Source organism: Triturus cristatus, chromosome 5_1, assembly GCF_964204655.1.
Source record: "Triturus cristatus chromosome 5_1, aTriCri1.1, whole genome shotgun sequence".
Taxonomy (NCBI): domain Eukaryota; kingdom Metazoa; phylum Chordata; class Amphibia; order Caudata; family Salamandridae; genus Triturus; species Triturus cristatus.
Genome location: NC_140587.1, coordinates 161562362 through 161583233, shown reverse-complemented (window position 1 = coordinate 161583233; position 20872 = coordinate 161562362). Strand labels below are relative to the sequence as shown.

Sequence of the window (20872 nt, the reverse complement as noted above, 5' to 3'; positions counted from 1 at the left end):
AATCATACATTATAAAACTAACTCACCTGGACACCGAACTCCAAAGCATTGAAGCGCTCCACGTTGATGCAACTCTCTCTCCCAACCATCAGTTCTTCGTGAAGAGCATCATCTGACCTTGTCTTAGGTTCCTCATCAAGGGAACTACTTTTATTGGCTCTGGGCTTATCAAGCGAGCCAAACGTGCATATTATCAGTTCATTATCAAGGCAGATGTTTGTGCCGATCACAGACTCCTTACTAAAGGAACAACCTGTGCTGTTCGTGGGATCGTCATCAAGAGAGTCTTCTGTGCTAACCATGGGCTCCTTATCAATGGATCCTTCGCTGGATGCGATGATGTTCTTTTCAATGAGGACACTGGTACTTATCATGGATTCTTTGTCAATTAAGATGATAGCAGATTTCTTATCGATTGAACTGCCTGTGTAGATAACGGGTTCCCCTGTGATTGAGTCTTCTGTGCTAACTATGTGTCCGTTTTCAATAGAACCTTCCCCGTCAATAGTAATGTTCTTTTCAATGGAGACCCCCCTGCTCGTTATAGGATTAATAGGGCCATTTGTGCAGACAACCGGCATGTTGCCTTTGCTGATCGTGGATTCATGATCAATGGAGACACCTGTGCTGATCACAGATTCTTTATCAATGATTATGTCTGTGCTAATCACACATTTTGTGCTTGTCCTTGTTTCCTCATCCATAGAGTCTTCTGTACTGACCATGGCCTCCTCATCAATGGAACCAGTCCTGCTGGGTTCGTGATGAGCTGAGGGACCGGTGCTAATCACAGATTCCAAATTAATGCAGATATGTGTGCCGACTCCAGAGTATTTTTCGCTAGAACCATCTGTGTTGGATAAGGGCGTAAAATCTGAGACGTCCGTACTGATGGTGTGCTCATTTTCAATGGAGTCATCTGTACTGACCATGGAATCCTTATCAATGAAGACCTCCGTGCTGGTGGCTGGTGCCTTATCAAAGTAAATGTCTTTGCTGGTGGCAGATTCTTTATTGATCGAGACCTCTGCTTCGATTATGGGCTCATAATCAATTGAGTCCTCGTTACTAACTATGGGCCCCTCCTCAGTACAGACTTCCTTTCTGATTATGGAATTATCCTGGAGTAAAACATTGCTTCTGATCATACTCTCCTCATCAATAGAAACATCAGATATGATGGTGGCCCCCTCATCAAGAGAATCTTCTGTGCTGACCACAAGTTCATTATCAATGGCAACATTGGTGCTCATCACATATTCCTTATCAATGTAGATGTCTGTGCTGATTGTAGATTTCTGATCAATAGTGGTATCTGTTCGGATATTGACCTCACTATCAATAAAGACATCCATCACAATATGGCCAGCTGTGCTCATCGTTGTCTCCTCAGAGACCTCTGTGGCGACTGCAGCTTCCTCATCAATGGAGCAGGCAGTGCTCGCCACGGGCCCCTCACCAGCAAAGACACTTGTGCTGATCAGGGGTTCCTTATCAATGCCTAAGTCTACACTGGTGGCAGATTCTTTACCAAAATAGCCAGTTGTGCTGGGAGAGGGCTCCTCATCAATATAGACATCTGTGCTGACCATGGGCCCCTCCTCAATGGAGGAGACTGTGCTAACCATGGGAGGCTCCTCAACAGAGCCAACTGTGCTAACCGTGGAATGCTCCTCAGTAGAGAAGATTGTGGTAACCATAGAAGGCTCCTCAATAGACACAACTGTGCCAACAATGTAAGGTTCCTCAATAGACCCAATTGTGCTAACCATAGAAGGCTCCTCAATAGATCCAACTGTGCTAACCATAGGAGGCTCCTCAACAGATCCAGCTGTGCTGACCATGGGTTCCTCATAAATAGAGCCAACTGTGGTAACCATGGGGGGCTCTTCAACAGATCCAAGTGTGCTAACCATGGGAGGTTCCTCAATAGATTCAACTGTGCTAACCATGGGAGGCTCCTCAACAGAGCAGTCTGTGCTAACAATGGGAGGCTCCTCAATAGATTCGACTGTGCTAACCATGGGAGGCTCCTCAACAGATCTGACTGTGCTAACCATAGAAGGCACCTCAATAGATCCAACTGTACTAACCATGGGAGGCTCTCCAACAGATACAACTGTGCTAACCATGGGATGCTCCTCAACAGCTCCAACTGTGCTAACCATGGGAGGCTCCTCAACAGATCTAACAGTGCTTACCATGGGAGGCTCCTCAACAGATCCAAGTGTAATAACCATGAGAGGATCCTCAATAGATCCAAGTGTACTAACTATGGGAAGCTCCTCAAAAGATCCAAGTGTACTAACCATGGGAAGCTCCTCAACAGCTCCAACTGTGCTAACCATGGGAGGCTCCTCAACAGATCCAACTGTGCTTACCATGGGAGGCTCCCCAACAGATCCAAGTGTACTAACCATGGGAAGCTCCTCAATAGATCCTAGCTTACTAACCATGGGAAGCTCCTCAATAGATCCAACTGTCCTAACCGTGGGAGGCTCCTCAACAGATCCAACTCTGCTAACCATGGGAGGCTCCGCAACGGAGCCAACTGTGCTAACCGTGGAATGCTCCTCAATAGAGAAGATTGTGCTAACCATAGAAGGCTCCTCAATAGACACATCTGTGCCAACAATGTAAGGTTCCTCAATAGACCCAATTGTGCTAACCATAGAAGGCTCCTCAACAGATCCAAGTATGCTAACCATAGGAGGCTCCTCAACAGATCCAGCTGTGCTGACCATGGGTTCCTCATAAATAGAGCCAACTGTGGTAACCATGGGGGGCTCTTCAACAGATCCAAGTGTGCTAACCATGGGAGGTTCCTCAATAGATTCAACTGTGCTAACCATGGGAGGCTCCTCAACAGAGCAGACTGTGCTAACAATGGGAGGCTCCTCAATAGATTCGACTGTGCTAACCATGGGAGGCTCCTCAATAGATCTAAGTGTACTAACCATGAGAGGCTCCCCAACAGATCCAAGTGTACTAACCATGGGAAGCTCCTCAATAGATCCTAGCTTACTAACCATGTGAAGCTCCTCAATAGATCCAACTGTCCTAACCGTGGGAGGCTCCTCAACAGATCCAACTGTGCTAACCATGGGAGGCTCCTCAACAGATCCAACTGTGCTAACCATGAGAGGCTCCTCAGCCGATCCAACTGTGCTAACCATGGGAGGCTCCCCAACAGATCTAACTGTACTCACCATGGGAGGCTCCGCAACAGATCCAAGTGTACTAACCATGAGAGGATCCTCAATAGATCCAAGTGTACTAACTATGGGAAGCTCCTCAATAGATCCAAGTGTACTAACCATGGGAAGCTCCTCAATAGATCCAACTGTGCTAACCATGGTAGGCTCCTCGACAGATCCAAATGTGCTAAACATGGGAGGCTCCTCAACAGATCCAACTGTGCTAACCATGGGAGGCTCCTCAACAGATCCAAATGTGCTAAACATGGGAGGCTCCTCAACAGATCCAAATGTACTAACCATGGGAGGCTCCTCAACAGATCCAAGCGTACTAACCATGAGAGGCTCCTCAAGAGCTCCAAGTGTACTAACCATGAGAGCCTCCTCAACAGATCCAACTGTTCTAACCATGGGAGGCTCCTCAACAAATCCAACTGTGCTAACCATGGGAGGCTCCTCAACAGATCCAACTGTGCTAACCATGAGAGGCTCCTCAGCAGATCCAACTGTGCTAACCATGAGAGGCTCCTCAGCAGATCCAACTGTGCAAACCATGGGAGGCTCCCCAACAGATCTAACTGTACTTACCATGGGAGGCTCCTCAACAGATTCAAGTGTACTAACCATGAGAGGATCCTCAATAGATCCAAGTGTACTAACTATGGGAAGCTCCTCAATAGATCCAAGTGTACTAACCATGGGAAGCTCCTCAATAGATCCAACTGTGCTAACCATGAGAGGTTCCTCAACAGATCCAAATGTGCTAAACATGGGAGGCTCCTTAACAGATCCAACTGTGCTAACCATGGGAGGCTCCTCAACAGATCCAAGTGTACTAACCATGAGAAGCTCCTCAATAGAGCCAAGTGTACTAACCATGAGAGGCTCCTCAACAGATCCAACTGTTCTAACCATGGGAGGCTCCTCAATAGATCCAACTGTGGTAACCATGGGCTTCTCAATAGAGCCGATTGTGCTGACCACTACTTCCTTCCCAGTGGAGACATCTGTGCTGATCACAGATTCCTTATCAATAGAACAGACTGTGGTTATCTGTACTTCTTTAGTCCTAGAGCAGACTATGGTAATCATGCATTCCTGTTCAGTGTTCCCGTCTGTGTGTGGCACGGATTCTGCATCAATCAAGTGCTCGGTGTGGCTTGTCAATCGTTTGCCAGCAGTGCCGTTGTTGAATGCGGTGATTTCATCCATGCTCAGCTTCACCTTAGAAAGCAAGTAATTTATTAAATGAGAAGTAAGATAAAAATTAGAGGGCAGCCAACACTGTATGACGTGTGCTCTGTGCAGTGACAGAAGAAGCACACACCTGGGGTCATTATTTGATATATGGACAGCGAGAGACGATTTATCAATATCAAAATATATGTGCGTTGTAAACTTAGATGGTATAAAAAAAAGCATGCTCACTTTTCACAAAGTTATGTGCATTAGATTGAGAGTAGTTCCCCCCCCCCCCCCCACAAAACAAAGGAGAAATAATTAATGCGAGATGCCAACAAGGGGACTAGATCAAGGAGCAAATGTCTATAAGGACAAAATGTACATATTATGTAGCACTTCTTGGTATCCAATAACAAATCATTTTGAGAACGTTCGAGAAAGCCTACAATGAGTAAACCACCTAGATTCCAGCAGGGGTCAAGTTGGGCACTGACTTCCCCATGAAACCGAATGTACCAGTCTGCAGGCTTACTGACTGATGAGAAATCTCCAGGAACAGAAGGCACTAGAGCCAGCACCTGCTCTTTATTCCATGCAAAGATGGAGTGAAATAGAAGGATAGAGAAATGTCTGAGAGGTTCTTGGTATCATGCATGAGAGAAGTATTGAAATGAGTGGGAATATTTTATATTACAAGCAGTGTTACAGTGAGAAGGAAGAGTAGACTGTGCTCGAGTTGCTCAAAAAAAGCCACAACAGAAAAACATACATGTCTGGTGCGTCCTTTTTTCCGTGCAGAGAAACAGTGGGAAACACAGAAGTGTATGGTGGTATGCACACTTTGGCCCGCCCCAACTGACATTTTGCTGCCTGTATTACATTGCTTACTCAAACAGTGCTGCAGTTATAGGGGGTGAAATGCCTGTGGACACAGTAGGGAGGGCCACAGGGGTACGCACGTGTAAAAACAAAAAGGCAATTACCGCTGGGCAATCGCAGAGTATGTTGGTGATGAATATATTCCATTGGTGGTTCCTCCTAAAGGGCAGAGGAGCATTGCCCCGCCTGCCTTAAACACAGCAGACAAACTAAAAAAAATAAAATGGCATACTAATGCCATTTTATTTTGCCTCCGGTCCAGATCACATGAGTGTGAAGGCAGGGCGCAATCCTGTGATAGCAGGATGACTGCTGCCCCTGCCAGAGAGTACGTCAGATTGGCCAGCTGTCTTGTGACGGCCAGTTCGACATGCGCAATGTAGTCCCAGGCATCCCAAACAGCCGAGGGATTGGCTGACACACCCCCAGCCTCAAAATGAGCGCTGGGTTAGCCTACACCAACCAATCCTGGAGCTGCTCTCATGCTCAAAACAGAATGAGAGAAGCTCCAGGATTGTTTGGATTTGCGTTCCAGTGGGCACAAAGGGAAGTGTCACCCTTTCCTGCTCATGGACACCACCATCGCTGGGAGAGAAGTGCTGCGACGGGCGGGAGCTGCATCTATGGCGAGTTGTCTCTAATGTATACACGGATATATTGAGATGGATAGACCTGTTAGAGGCGTACTTAAATCTATGTGCGACACAGTGAGATAGAAGGATTAAGTGTATGGTGATGTTCGTATTCTATGCAGTGACAGCGAGATAGAAGGGTAGAAGTGTATGGTATTGTTCATATTCCATGCAGTGACAACGAGATATAAGTATAAAAGTGTATGATAATGCTCGTATTCCATACAGTTACACAGAGATAGGATAGAAGTGTATGGTATTGGTCATATTCCATGCAGTGACAGTGAGATAGAAGGGTAGAAGTGTATGGTATTGTTCATATTCCATGCAGTGACAGTGAGATAGAAGGGTAGAAGTGTATGGTGATGTTCATATTCCATGCAGTGACAGCAAGATAGAAGGGGAGATAGGGTACGGTGATGTTCATATTACCTATAGTGGGATAAAAGGACACACACATCGCAGGAGTTCTTATTCCATGCAGTGAGATGGAAGGGGAGAAAGTGTGTGGCGATGTTTACATTAGCTGCAGTGATGCAGTGGGATAAAAGGATGGACATCGCCCACGCATTCTTATCTCATGCAATGAGACATTGAAATGAAAGTGTGGGGTAATGTATATATTTTTTGCAGAGATGCAGTGAGGTACAAGGATGAACATGTTCCAGGTGTTCTATATTATATGCAGTAATGCATTGAGATCGAGGGTTGTGGTGATGTTTACATTCCATGCAGTGATGCAGTGAAATAGAATTGAAGTGCATGGTGAAGGTTATATTCCATGAAGTGACGCAGTGAAATAGGATTGAGAAGTCTCAGTTGTTCTTTATTTCATGCAGTGAAATAGAAGTATATGGCGATGGTTATATTCCATGCAGAGATAAATTGAGGTGGATGGTCATGTTCGAGGTGTCTTAGTCCATGCAGGGAGATGTAAAATGTATGGTGATGATTATATCCCATGCAATGATATAGAAGGATGGATATGTCCCATGTGTCTTTTATTGCATGCAGTGAGATAGAAGGCTGCGCTGATGTTTATATTCCTTGCAGTGAGAGAGAAGTATGGACATGTCCCAGGTGTTCTTTATCCCATGCAGTGCGGCAGTGAGATAGAGGTGTGTGTAATATTTATATTCCATGCAGTGATATATCGAGATGACTGGGCATGTTCGAGGTGTTTTGTGTTCCACGCAGTGATGTAGCGAGATAGGACAGAAGTAAATGGTGATGTTTATATGCTGTGCAATCACATAGCGAGATGCAAGGATTCACATGTATAATGTGCCCTGTACACCAGGAAGTGATGCAGTGAAACAGGGTAGAAATGGATGGCATGTTTAGGTGCCATGTGTGGATGCAGTGTGGTAAGATGGATAAATGAGGGGATATTTCATGCTTAAACATGACATCAAGAAAATTAATGAAACTCCTACCTTGTTATTCGTGGTTTCTGGCCCAGTCAACTCCACACTGACGCAGCTGCTTGTGTTCCTCAATGATTCCTGATTGATGGAGCCATCTGGGCTGATAGAGTCATTATCAATAAAACCATCTGTGCATAATGGTAAGAGCTGAATAGTGGAGTCTGTGCTGAGAGGCGCTGCTTCCCCAGAGGAGACGTCTGTACTGAGAGGCGCTGCTTCCCCAGAGGAGAAGTCTGTGCTGAGTGGTGTTGCTTCCCAACAGGAGATGTCTGTGCTGAGAGGCGCCGCTTCCCCAGCGGAGCCGTCTGTGCTGAGAGGCGCTGCTTCCCCAGCAGAGACGTCTGTGCTGAGAGGCACTGCTTCCCCAGCGGAGACGTCTGTGCTGAGAGGTGCCGCTTCCCGACAGGAGACATCTGTGCTGAGAGGTGCCGCTTCCCGACAGAAGACGTCTGTGCTGAGAGGCGCCGCTTCCCAACAGGAGACGTCTGTGCTGAGAGGCGCCGCTTCCCAACAGGAGACGTCTGTGCTGCGAGGCGCCGCTTCCCCAGCGGAGACGTCTGTGCTGAGAGGCGCCGCTTCCCCAGCGGAGATGTCTGTGCTGAGAGGCGCCGCTTCCCCAGCGGAGACGTCTGTGCTGAGATGCGCCGCTTCCCCAGTGGAGACGTCTGTGCTGAGAGGCGCCGCTTCCCCAGCGGAGATGTCTGTGCTGCGAGGCGCTGCTTCCCCAGCGGAGACGTCTGTGCTGCGAGGCGCTGCTTCCCCAGTGGAGACGTCTGTGCTGCGAGGCGCTGCTTCCCCAGCGGAGACGTCTGTGCTGAGAGGCGCTGCTTCCCCAGCGGAGACGTCTGTGCTGAGAGGCGTTGCTTCCCCAGCAGAGACGTCTGTGCTGAGAGGCACCTCTTCCCCAGCGGAGAAATCTGTGCTGAGAGGCACCTCTTCCCCAATGGAGAAATCTGTGCTGAGAGGCACCTCTTCCCCAGCGGAGACGTCTGTGCTGAGAGGCACCTCTTCCCCAGCGGAGACATCTGTGCTGAGAGGCACCTCTTCCCCAGCGGAGACGTCTGTGCTGAGAGGCACCTCTTCCCCAGAGGAGACATCTATGCTGAAAGGTGCTGCTTCCCCAGAGGAGACGTCTGTGCTGAGAGGTGCCGCCTCATCAATGGATCGTCCTGAGCTGATCTCTAGTTCATCAATGCAGCTTTCTGTATCAATTTTAGCCTTCTCATCAATAAAACTATGCGCTTTTACAGGAGCGGGCTCATCCATGTGGTCATCTGTGCTGAGAGGCGCTGCATCATCCTTTGGGCCAACTGTGCTGAGAGGTGCTGCCTCATCCATGGAACTGTCTGTGCCGAGTGACTCTGCCTCTTTCGTGGAACCGTATGTGTCGAGAGGCGCTGCCTCACCCCTGCGGCCGTCTGTGCTGAGAGGCGCTGCTTCCCCAGTGGAGACGTCTGTGCTGAGAGGCGCCGCCTCATCAATGGATCGTACTGAGCTGATCTCCAATTCCTCAATGCAGCTTTCTGTATCAATTTTAGCCTTCTCTTCAATAGGACTTTGTGTGTTTATAGGTGGTTCCTCATAGGTGGGGCTGTCTGTGCTGAGAGGCGGTGCGTCATTGGTGGGGCCACCTGTGCTGATAGGTGCTGCTTTATTTGTGGGGCCACCTGTGCCCATAGGTGCTGCTTCATTTGTGGGGCTGTCAGTGCTGAGAGGCCCTGCCTCATTTGTGGGTCCGTCAGTGCTGAGAGGCCCTGCCTCATTTGTGGGTCCGTCAGTGCCGAGAGGCGCTGCCTCATCCGTGGGGCCGTCAGTGCCGAGAGGCGCTGCCTCATCTGTGGGGCCGTCAGTGCCGAGAGGCGCTGCCTCATCCGTGGGGCCGTCAGTGCCGAGAGGCGCTGCCTCATCCGTGGGGCCGTCCGTGCCGAGAGGCGCTGCCTCATCCGTGGGGCCGTCCGTGCCGAGAGGCGCTGCCTCATCCGTGGGGCCGTCCGTGCCGAGAGGCGCTGCCTCATCCGTGGGGCCGTCCGTGCCGAGAGGCGCTGCCTCATCCGTGGGGCCGTCCGTGCCGAGAGGCGCTGCCTCATCCGTGGGGCCGTCCGTGCCGAGAGGCGCTGCCTCATCCGTGGGGCCGTCCGTGCCGAGAGGCGCTGCCTCATCCGTGGGGCCGTCCGTGCCGAGAGGCGCTGCCTCATCCGTGGGGCCGTCCGTGCCGAGAGGCGCTGCCTCATCCGTGGGGCCGTCCGTGCCGAGAGGCGCTGCCTCATCCGTGGGGCCGTCCGTGCCGAGAGGCGCTGCCTCATCCGTGGGGCCGTCCGTGCCGAGAGGCGCTGCCTCATCCGTGGGGCTGTCCGTGCCGAGAGGCGCTGCCTCATCCGTGGGGCCGTCCGTGCTGAGAGGCTCTGCCTCATCTGTGGGGTCGTCCGTGCTGAGAGGCGCTGCCTCATCCGTGGGGCCGTCAGTGCTGAGAGGCGCTGCCTCATCCGTGGGGCCGTTCGTGCTGAGAGGCTCTGCCTCATCTGTGGGGTCGTCCGTGCTGAGAGGCGCTGCCTCATCCGTGGGGCCGTCCGTGCTGAGAGGCGCTGCCTCATCCGTGGAGCTGTCAGTGCTGAGAGGCGCTGCCTCATTCGTGGGGCCGTCAGTGCTGAGAGGTGCTGCCTCATCCGTGGGGCCGTCAGTGCTTAGAGGTGCTGCCTCATACGTGGGGCTGTCTGTGCTGAGAGTCACTGCCTCATCCGTGGGGCTGTCTGTGCTGAGAGGCGCCGCCTCATTCCTGGAGCTTTCTGTGCTGAGAGGCGCTGCTTCCACAGCAGAGGTGTCTGTGCTGAAAGGTGCTGCTTCATCAATGGATAGTACTGAGCTAATCTCCAGTTCATGAATGCAGCTTTCTGTATCACTTTTAGCCTTCTCATCAATAAGACTGTGTGTGTTTATAGGCGCGGACTCATTTATAGGGCTGTCTGTGCTTAGAGGAACTGCTTCCCCAGCAGAAACATCGGTGCTGAGAGGCGCCACCTCTTCCGTGGGGCCGTCTGTGCTGAGAGGTGCCACGTCTTCCCTGGGGCCTTCTGGGCTGAGAGGTGCCACCTCATCCGTGGGGCCGTCTGGGCCGAGAGGCGCTGCTTCCCCAGCGGAGACGTCTGTGCTGAGAGGCGCTGCTCCATAAAGGGATCGTACTGAGCTAATGTCCAGTTCATCAACGCAGCTTTTTGTATCAATTTTAACCTTCTGATCAATAAGACGGGGTGTGTTTATAGGCACTGCCTCATCTCTGGGGACGTCTGTGCTGAGACTCACTGCATTATCTGTGAAGTAGTCTGTGCAGAGATTCAATGGCTTATCAATGGAGCAGTTTGTGTTGAGAGACACTGGCTCATCAAGAGAACCATTGGTGCTGAGAGGCACTGCGTCAACTGAGAAGTCTGTGCTGAGAGGCATTACCTCAACAGAGCCATCTGTGCTGAGATATATTGCCTCAATGGAGCTGCCTGTGCTGAGGTGCATTGCTTCAATGGGACCATCTGTACTTAAAGGCATTGCCTCCGTGGAGCAGTCAGTGCTGAGAGACATTGCCTCGCGAATGGGGTCACCTGTAGTCAAAGTTACTGCCTCAATTTTGTGGTCTGTGATTATAGGTACTGCTTCAATGGGGCACGCTATGCTGAGAGGCACTGCTTCAATAGAGTCATCAACACAGTGCTCTGTGTTGATGGGCATTGCCTTGATTAACCAATCTGTGCCAATAGGGACTGCCTCATTACTGGAACCATCTGTGCCATTTGGCACTACCACATGAGTGAAGTTGTCTGGGCTGACGGGCACTGCTTGATTCGAGGACCTGTTTGTATTCATAGGGACTGATTCAAAGGAGCTATCTGTGCTTGTAGGTAGAGCTTCATCAGTGGCATCCTCTGTGATGACAGGCACCACCTCAAAAGAGCTGTCTGTGCTGATAGCTACTGCTTCAAAAGAGCTGTCTGTGCTGATATGTGTTGATCCATCAATGGCGCTGTCAGGAACCATAGGCACCGCTTCATCAATGGACCCATCTGTGTTGATAAGGACTGTTTCAAGGGAGCCATCTGTGTTGATGGACAATGCCTCATGAATGGCATTGCCTGGGCTAATAGTTACAGTCTCAACTGTGTTGTCTGTACTAATAAGCACTGCCTCAGTGGAGCAATCTGTCTTGACATGCATTGCCTTATCATTGAAGACTTCTGTGCTGATTGGCATGACCTCGTCAATGGTGCCATCTGTGCTGAGGGGCCCTGCTTCAATGGCTCCATCTGTGCAGAGAGACCCTGCTTCAATGGCTCCATCTGTGCAGAGAGGCACTGCCTCAATGGCTCCGTCTGTTCCGAGGGGCGCTGCCTCAATGGCGCACTCTGTTCTGAGGGGCGCCGCCTCAATGGCGCCATCCGTTCCGAGGGGCGCTGCCTCAATGGTGCAGTCTGTTCCGAGGGGCGCTGCCTCAATGGCGCTGCCTGTTCTGAGGGGCGCTGCTTCAATGGCGCAGTCTGTTCCGAGGGGCGCTGCTTCAATGGCGCAGTCTGTTCCGAGGGGCACTGCCTCAATGGCGCCGTCTGTTCCGAGGGGCGCTTCCTCAATGGCGCCATCCGTTCCGAGGGGCGCTGCCTCAATGGTGCCGTCTGTTCCGAGGGGTGCTGCCTCGTCAATGGAGCCGTCTGCTTCGATGGGCGCTGCCTCGTAAATGGAGCTGTCTGCTCTGAGGGGTGCTGCCTCGTCAATGGAGTCGTCTGTGCTGAGAGGCGCTGCCTTGTCAAAGGAGCTGTCTGTGCTGACAGGCGCTGCCTCATTACTGGAGCCGTCTGTGCTGACAGGCGCTACCTCGTCACTGGAGCCCTCTGTGCGGACAGGCGCTGCCTCGTCAATGGAGCCCTCCGTGCCGACAGGCGCTGCCTCGTCAATGGAGCCCTCTGTGCCGACAGGCGCTGCCTCGTCAATGGAGCCCTCTGTGTCGACAGGCGCTGCCTCGTCAATGGAGCCCTCTGTGCCGACAGGCGCTGCCTCGTCAATGGAGCCCTCTGTGCCGACAAGCGCTGCCTCATCAATGGAGCCCTCTGTGCCGACAGGCGCGGCCTCTTCAATGGAGCCCTCTGTGCTGACAGGCACGGCGTCATCAATGGAGCCCTCTGTGCCGACAGGCACAGCCTCATCAATGGAGCCCTCTGTGCCGACAGGCGCGGCCTCGTCAATGGAGCCCTCTGTGCCGACAGGCGCGACCTCGTCAATGGAGCCTTCTGTGCCAACAGGCGCGGCCTCGTCAATGGAGCCTTCTGTGCCAACAGGCGCGGCCTCGTCAATGGAGCCTTCTGTGCCGACAGGCGCGGCCTCGTCAATGGAGCCGTCTGTGCCGACAGGCGCGGCCTCGTCAATGGAGCCGTCTGTGCCGACAGGCACGGCCTCGTCAATGGAGCCGTCTGTGCCGACAGGCGCGGCCTCGTCAATGGAGCCGTCTGTGCTGACAGGCACTGCCTTGTCAATGGAGCCATCTGTGCTGAGAGGTACTGCCTCGTCAATGGAGCCATCTGTGCTGAGGCACTCCCCTTCATTAGTTGAACTATCTTTGGTGAAAAGCACTGCCGCGTTATTGGAGTGATCTACTCCTATTAGAGACTCCTGGTCAGAGTCTAGCACCACCTAAGGAGAAAGGAAGAAACAACAGACATGTTACCAAGATGCAGTGAACATTAGAGTAGTTTGTTGAATGCATTAGTAAGACCGATACACAGGCTGAGGGGTTCTTTGCACGTGTATAGCACCATAGGAGAATAGAAATGTCTGGAGAGGAGCTTCATCCTGAGCATTGAATTACAAGAATTACAGTATGGTTGTTATTCTACAAGATAAGACACCATTTGTTAGAAATTGGGTTTCTGGTTGGCAGAGGTATGCGCCCTGTCCAAGCAGGAACCACAATTCTAGTCAGGTAAAGTCAGATACACACAGTAAATTAACCTGTGCTCACCCTTTGGTAGCTTGGCACAAAGCAGTGAAGCTTAGCTTAAGCGGCAATGTCTAAAGTATTTGTGCAACACTTCAAACGGTAACAGTGAAAACACCACATAAAGACTACACGGTTTAGAAAAATAAGGCATAATTTTATAAATAATATAAGACTAACATGACAAAAATCCAATAAGTGAAAGTCGAGATATTAATTTTTAAAGATTAAATATAAAAAATAGCACTTAGAAGCAGAAAGCGCTTAATGAGTTCATTGGTCACTCTAAACCGGGCCAAAGTCAAGAGTTCAGGCGACCTAGCTAGAGCACGGGCCAGATCCAGGACCCACACATGGCACGCTGAGCAAAGTACCTTAATTCTCTTCTCAAACAATGAGATGCGGAGTGAAGCAGAGTGATGTGTCAATCCCGCAGTGGAGGATGCATTGATTTTATATCAAGACAGGAGGCTAGCATTATGCATTAAACTTTTATTTCCCACTTCTGAGCAGCACCATTAACAGCTCATGGAATGCTTAAACATCACAATCAAAAACAAATCTTCAAGTCCATAAATCTCATGTGACCACCATCTTCCTCCTCTTTTGTTTGCTGCTTCTGAGCAGACGAGTATTGGCTATTAAGATGGTTTATTATAAGTGCTTTTTGGTTTGACTGTTTTTAAATGAAGTTATTTTGAGTTGATACCCAATTCATGAGTGTATGTTTGAGTGCTGATTGTGCTTGTTTTAGAGTATATGATATAATTCAAAATAACTTAATTCTTAAAATATACAATTATGATTAGGTATCTAGTTGTTTAGAGATTTACTTTTTTGCTTTAAGTATCCCTTTTGAAGGCCAAGCGGTAAGGTAAATGTAAAGCGTGAGCACTCGTTTAGGACTTTAACGATCAAATTTTGCTGTGAAAGACTGCTCGCGCTTACCGTGTCTTTGATTTCATGTCTGAGAGACACACACGAGCAGTCTCGAAGATCCCCAGCATCTGAATGCCTTGGGAGAGCGAGCTTGCTGATGTGCGTGCTCTCCCATTGGGTAACGCTGGGGCAGTTTTCTAAAGGATTGGAGCTTGCTTTGAAGAAGGCAGTATTATTTCTGGCGCTTCGTGTCAAGGGGACAACAGTTAAACAGCTGAAAGGAGCATTTTTGATCTTTTTAAGAGGAGAATTAGCATAGGCTTTTAAACGAGTGTGAAAAGGATATAGGAAAGGTATTGTGGAGTACTTTGGAATATATAAATATATATTTTGAATACAAAATGGAAAGAAGGAACAAAGGGCAAGAGAAAAAAATAAGAGATTATAAATAAGGAGCTAAAAGAGGCAATTTAGGAGTCTGTTAAGCAGGCTCTAGGCAAAAGAAGAATTCATGAGGAAGAAGAGCATTTCTCTATTTGAGGAAGAGAATAAAAGAGGACCAGGAGGTAAATGTTTAAAAAAAGAAACATTTAAATGAGAAACAGGGTCAGAGTGGAGTCCCAAGCGGCTCAAATGGGAAAGGTATCAGAAGCGATATACAAGGAAGCCAGTTTAACACTGGGAAGCAAGGGAGAGCATCAGGTGATGCATTTAACATCAGTGATGATGAGTTGGATGAGTACGTATTAGATCTCGAGTACAAGGATGGCTTGGGAGAAGAGAGAAAAATAAGGATTCAGTTGTGGAACCTTTCGGGGAGTTTTTGTTCAGTCCCAAGGACATTAGACACCCAAGGAGTAAGGACTGGTGGGCACTTGATCATGTGGCAGACTATATCAAGGCTAGAATTAGGAATCCTTTAGAAAAAGAGGAAAGACATGTTATGTGGGCAAAATGTTCCGTCATTGAGGAGAAAGTTCTTACGACTCCTAATATTGACCCGGAGCTCATTACTCACCTATTTAAAATGGGGCAGGATCTAAAGAAGGGCTTGGACAGGTCATTAAAGCAATGTCAGGACAAGGTGCTGGACATTTTGGGGCCTTTAGCTAAGATTTTTTATGCCATTGAGGAGGCTTACCTTAAAAGTTTGGGTCTGGATCTTTCTCTATTGTGTCGTTGGTGCCAGAGGGCAATCTTCTTTTTAGGAAATGCTAATGCTGGCATCCTTTCTGAGAGAAGGAAGACTATCCTAATGAGGATTAACCCAAAGTGGGGTGACTTTGCCAATAAGGAGTCCAGCGATGAGGCACGTGGACTATTATTTGTAGAAGGTATGGTTACGTTATTAACTAAGTATGTGCGTACATTCACCAGTCTGGATAAGGCACACTAATTTATGGCCTGGGGTCTTTAACAGCAGTGGTTATTTCGGTCGGGACGGTAGAAGAGGGCAGGCTACCGGCCAAGCAAATTTCAGAGCCCAATACCAGAACCAAGGAAGCGGTTATGGGAGAGGACAAGGAAGTTCTAATTTCTTCCCTCAAAGAGGTAGAAGTCAGACTCGCAGCATCCGAGGAAGAGGACAAAGTCAGGGACAAAGTCAGAACCAGGGTGAGTATGAGGACTCATTCTTTTTCTATCCTGAAAGTGTAGGAGGAAGATTGAAATATTTCAAGGAAAAATGGAAGGAGATAACCCAGGATGCTTGGGTTCTAGAAACTATAGATGGGTTTCGAATAGATTTTGATTCAGTCCCAATTCAGGTAAAGGAACCACATGAGCTGGTATTTCAAGAGGCGTAATAGTAGAAAACGAGGTCTGTATGATGTTAGAGAAGAACGCAATTTTGCGAGTGAGGGAGAAAGAAAAAGGTTTTGCAAGTACTCTGTTCCTTGTAGAAAAGAAGGACAAAGGATGGAAACCGGTAATAAACTGATTTATATTCCTTAGATTTGTGACTTATCGTCATAACAAGATGGAGGGTGTTCACCTTTTGAGAGAAGTTCTGCAAGAAGGAAATTGGATGGTGAAAATGGATCTGAAGGAAGCTTATTTCACTATTCCAATAGTGAAAGAAAGTCAAAAATACCTACAGTTCAGGTGGAAGGGTTAATTATTTCAGTTTCAGAGACTTCCATTTGGTCTTTCCTCTGCCCCCGTTGTGGGGATTCAGCACATACACAGTACTATGCGCAGGAAAAAAGGACGGTGTATAAGGGTTCTACCTGCCTACCACCTAAGTGCCCAAAATCCCAAAACAGACTAGCTTTAGTGTCTCATTCGTTCTCCTACATAATCTCGCAGCTACAAATGATTAGACAACCCAGAACACAACACTCCTGACTCTCTCAGGAATCGCGGTAGCAAGACATTCCCTTTCACTCACTCACTCATACTTGTCCACAAAAAGGATCATCAAAGTCACTGTATAGTTCAAAATGTTTATTTTAGCTATTGTGTTCTGTAATGCAGTATATGAGCCACTACCAGCCGCAAAATGCATAAACCTAAAACAGTTAGCATTGTTACAACAATACCATAGAATATAAAGGGGGATGTCATCATATGCAGACAGTGGAAAGGGACTATAAGGCCTAACCACCGTCCCCTTGGTAAGTTGAGGTTTATTATATAAATTAAGATCTCTCGGCTTTGTCAGCAGACCCCATATCTTGGAGCCTATATGGAAGGTTTACATCATAGGAACAGCATAGCTCTTCTCCATGGAAAGGTCTCTCTCCAAGAGTGTGTGAACAACATGCATCCCTATAATATCAAAGCACGAGCTTTCCAACAGTGCAGCTGTGTTTAGCATGTCTTGTCTAGGTGCTAGGTACTGACCAGAGCAGAATAACAAGGGGCATGTTTATCGACCTTGACCACCATGTTTAGACTAAACTCTAGGAACAGCAGAGAACGCAGAAAGCAGACAGTTCTCATGTGAAAGGCACGTACAGAGTCTAGCAAAATAAAGTCATGTAGTAACGTGCGCAAAAGCAGCATCATGGCAGCAGAGCTCATGCTAACTTAGCAATGTCGAGAATGACCCTAACGGCCATATAACACCCTCCCGTTGGTAAGGTCATAGTATATAAACAAAAGACTAAAACAGAGTTCAAAGTTAAGCAGAGTGCAGAAGCGCTTGTAAAACAAAACCAAATTGTGGCGATTACAAAATTTTAGTTTCATGAAAAAACTGGATTAAGAAGGTGTAAAATCTATAAAACAACGTGAACTTAAGAATGCAATTCATTCCAAAATGTCATCCCTATCGTTAGTAGAAAAAGGGATGCCATCCAATTAAGTATGTCGAAGGAACAGATATGCTCTTCATAGTGTGATGCTTCCAAGAGCCTATCTGGACAACTTGCGTGATATTTGATGAAACTTCATTGTAGGAGGTTCTGCGCAGCCGCGCGGATATCCCATTCAGCCAAGATCCCAAGTGCAGCAGCACGTGCAATGTAGCCATTCCCACAACATTCCCATTCATGGGCCTCTAAGGGCCCCATTAACTGGTAAAACTCCAGGACTGCACATGACGTATTGGAGAGGCATAAATCCAAAGCCCAATAGAAAGGGCACCGCTGACAGTAGAACACAGGTTGCACGCAAGTGAAGTAGGCAAAGCGAAAAGTAAATCCATAACTCACGCTAAACGTCGCTAATGGCAAGCATCCAAAAAGTTGTTGCATTCAGTCACGGTACAGTTGCAAGTGCCCTGGTCTGTGCATTACCACAAGATGAACAGCCATTGCGTACTAGAAGCAGAAGGATCAGTATTCCACCTGCAATCGCCAGTAACAGAAGAAACCCTCCGAAGACGCTAGAAAAGATAGAATGAATAAAAGCCGGTATTACTCCAAATGTCGCCTAAAAAGAAGCCACAAGGCCAGATCCCACAAGTTTAAAAAAAATTAGCAAGGCCTTTGGTATCAAGCTCATTAAATATTTGATGTATAAGCTCCCCAAAGTGAAGTGGTAGGTTAGTGTTCAGAAGGGACTGAATCTCGCTAGATGTCCTAGCCATCTGCAACTCGAAGGTCTCTCGAGCTCAAGTGATGGCCACTTCTTGTTGAAACATTAGTGCTTTGAGCATGCTTAATTTTTTGAAATCTGTTTTCAAAGTAGGAATGGAAGGCAAAGGAACTATCTACTTTCCCATGCGTGGGTGGAAAAAGCACATTACTACAACAAGTAACACATTGTGAAACTGTTACTAAATACGGGAGCCCTGCCCGTCAACCACAGCTGTTGTGATTGTTCAGAATAAGATAACTGCCATTAGTAATCAATGTAAAAATCAGGAATTATTGATGGGATGGGGGTTCCTTTAAAAAACAAGCAAGATAAGGTGCAGATACATTACAAGCACTGTGCAACTGGACGTGTGTACAAACCAGGGAATGTCCTACTGTGGAATCGCAATCCTACCCTGTTAGATCCTCACGTTGACATTTGCAAGTGAAAGGAAGGGACCATAATTCATGGAGAAATGCACTACCCAGGGGTTCAAAGCAGCCTATAGAAAAATATTTCATACGTGATTTAAATTCAAACAGCGAGAATGGTAAAGATATTACCCCATGAATTAACCAAACAGCCGAGTCTGTCTCCGCCACAGAGAATGGCACGGGTTCCAACTGTTCAATGTGTAATAGCGTGCGTGTATGTAGCATCTTTCATGGACATAAATCTTGGATTATCAGTCAGATTAAAAGGTGAAAACAATGCAGAAGCATTTAAATATTCCCATGGGACTTTTCCCATTTTGAGAGTCTGTAATGTCCATGCAAACTGCATTACTGATCTTAATTGATTTTGACCATGATACGACACAGAAACATCATTATGAACAATATCAATAACAGATGAAACAATATTATCCAAGGTATAAATGCGTGAAGACAGTGTATTGATGCTATTGTCGACTACAGCAAGAACCTTTTCCAAATTCGCCTGAACAATTTGGCGCGGACGAAAAGCTGCTTCCATCTGTGATAGTTTCTAAATTTCATTGTAAACTGGATAGATAAACCTTTTATTTCTAGGGGCTCTAGCACCGGAGAAAAAAGAAGCCAAATTGATGTAGTTCGACAAGCGTGACAAATGCTGTTTTACTGACGACAAAGTGGAATGTTCCAACCATTGTTAGCACAATTTACCCACTGAGTAGTTGACATGCATTTGAACTGGTTTGCCAGATAAAACCAACTGGATTGGTCAATCTCAGAAATATTAAAAGTGTCATTTCGAAACTTAGCTTATAATACATCAATCGTATAATTAGTTTGTGTGCGCCAATTGTCATATTCCGCTAAAGAGGGGATGGATGGGTTATTCAAATTTCTAACAGTCGGAAATCCAAAACAAGTGGTCTGGTGTACTGTATCATTTAACAATTGAATTTGAGTCAGAATAAGCCAGGCACAATGCAAATTGATTTTAAATCAATGCTATCTTTCCATTGCTCATAACCCTGTTTGGCCAATTTCGTTCTAAAGGAATTGGAATAGACCAATTTAGTATGGGTAAGAATAAATTTGGACTGCGATGAAGAAGCAATAGGATTCTGGATTAGACATGTTCTAATCTGTAAAATAAGCAAAACATATCCCAAAGTGTTTTAGAACGTCCTTGGATGGGAGTTGGACAATGTTCCCACTGAGTGTAATTAAAGAATGGCCGTAATGTGCTTGTTTTGTGTAAGTAGTGGTGCCCATAATTTTGATAACAGAATAAATCAACATAATTGGCAGAATTCAAATACAAATCTTCAGCATCAAAAGCAGCATAGTATTTCAAATCAGAAATCAAAGAATGTACAGCTTGCACATCCCAATCATCAGAATGTAGGTCCTAAGTTACCACATCTCCTAAGGAGACGCAAAACACATATGGTATCTGAAGAACTTCAGTCGGGCCATGGATTTCAAAAGCTACTTTATCCCATATGATGCCATCTGCAGCTGGGAAAGCCAAAACGTTAACAAGAGTTTGATCGCGTTTCATGATATGGGGCGATGTCTGAGGTGCCAGAACTCCGTCGATTAAGTTCACAGCAGAGCGTTCTGGCAAAAAATGACCATTGATCAGTAAGAAAAACTGTCACAAATCCAATTGACATGAAGAGGAAAATCAGGATAAGTACCAACCAGATCTAGTTCAAGGGTGGGACCAGCTAAGTCTTCTTGAACCAAGAGATAAAGATACACAATTTTGTAGGTGGAACCGTTAAAGTGGAAGACGAGGAGGATGAGTCAGAAGAGAAGCTGGCATGATCTCCAAAGTAACCACTTGCAGTTCTGTTAATTGGAGGTGGTAGTGCCAGATCAGCGTGATGTTGTAGAGGACTGTTTGGCACCTCCCTCTTAGACTCATCTGTAGGGTAAGTATACTCAACATCTGTGTTGGAAGAGGATGGAGGCAGGACAGGTGAAAGGTCAATAGTAGTGTTCATCACTCCCTCACCCACACAGGCATTAGTGGAAGAGGATGAAGTCAGCGGATTCAATAAAATTGTGTTGCACGAAACTGCAGGCATGACACTATTCAGAATCGGCCAGACGGTGTAACTTGACATTGTCCACTGAGATGCATCTGGTTTTTTTTTGTGACCAGGTAAAGGTGGTAAAATGACTGTACGAATACCCTTCAATACAAGTACTGGAACTGGTGCACAATAAGAGGGACCAAATTCTTTTT

At 47.5% G+C, this 20872-nt stretch overlaps 1 protein-coding gene across 1 annotated transcript in view; it reads right to left on the bottom strand.

Annotated features, from left to right (window-relative positions):
* LOC146830510 (uncharacterized) overlaps nt 1–20872 on the bottom strand; it is a 95326-nt gene that overhangs the window by 13774 nt on the left and 60680 nt on the right. The window contains exons 3-4 of the mRNA XM_085603752.1: nt 7327–12981; nt 27–4421 (exon numbers count right to left, since the gene is read on the bottom strand). Of these exons, the coding sequence (XP_085459878.1) occupies nt 27–4421; nt 7327–12981 (10050 nt within the window). The remainder of the gene's footprint in view (nt 1–26; nt 4422–7326; nt 12982–20872) is intronic.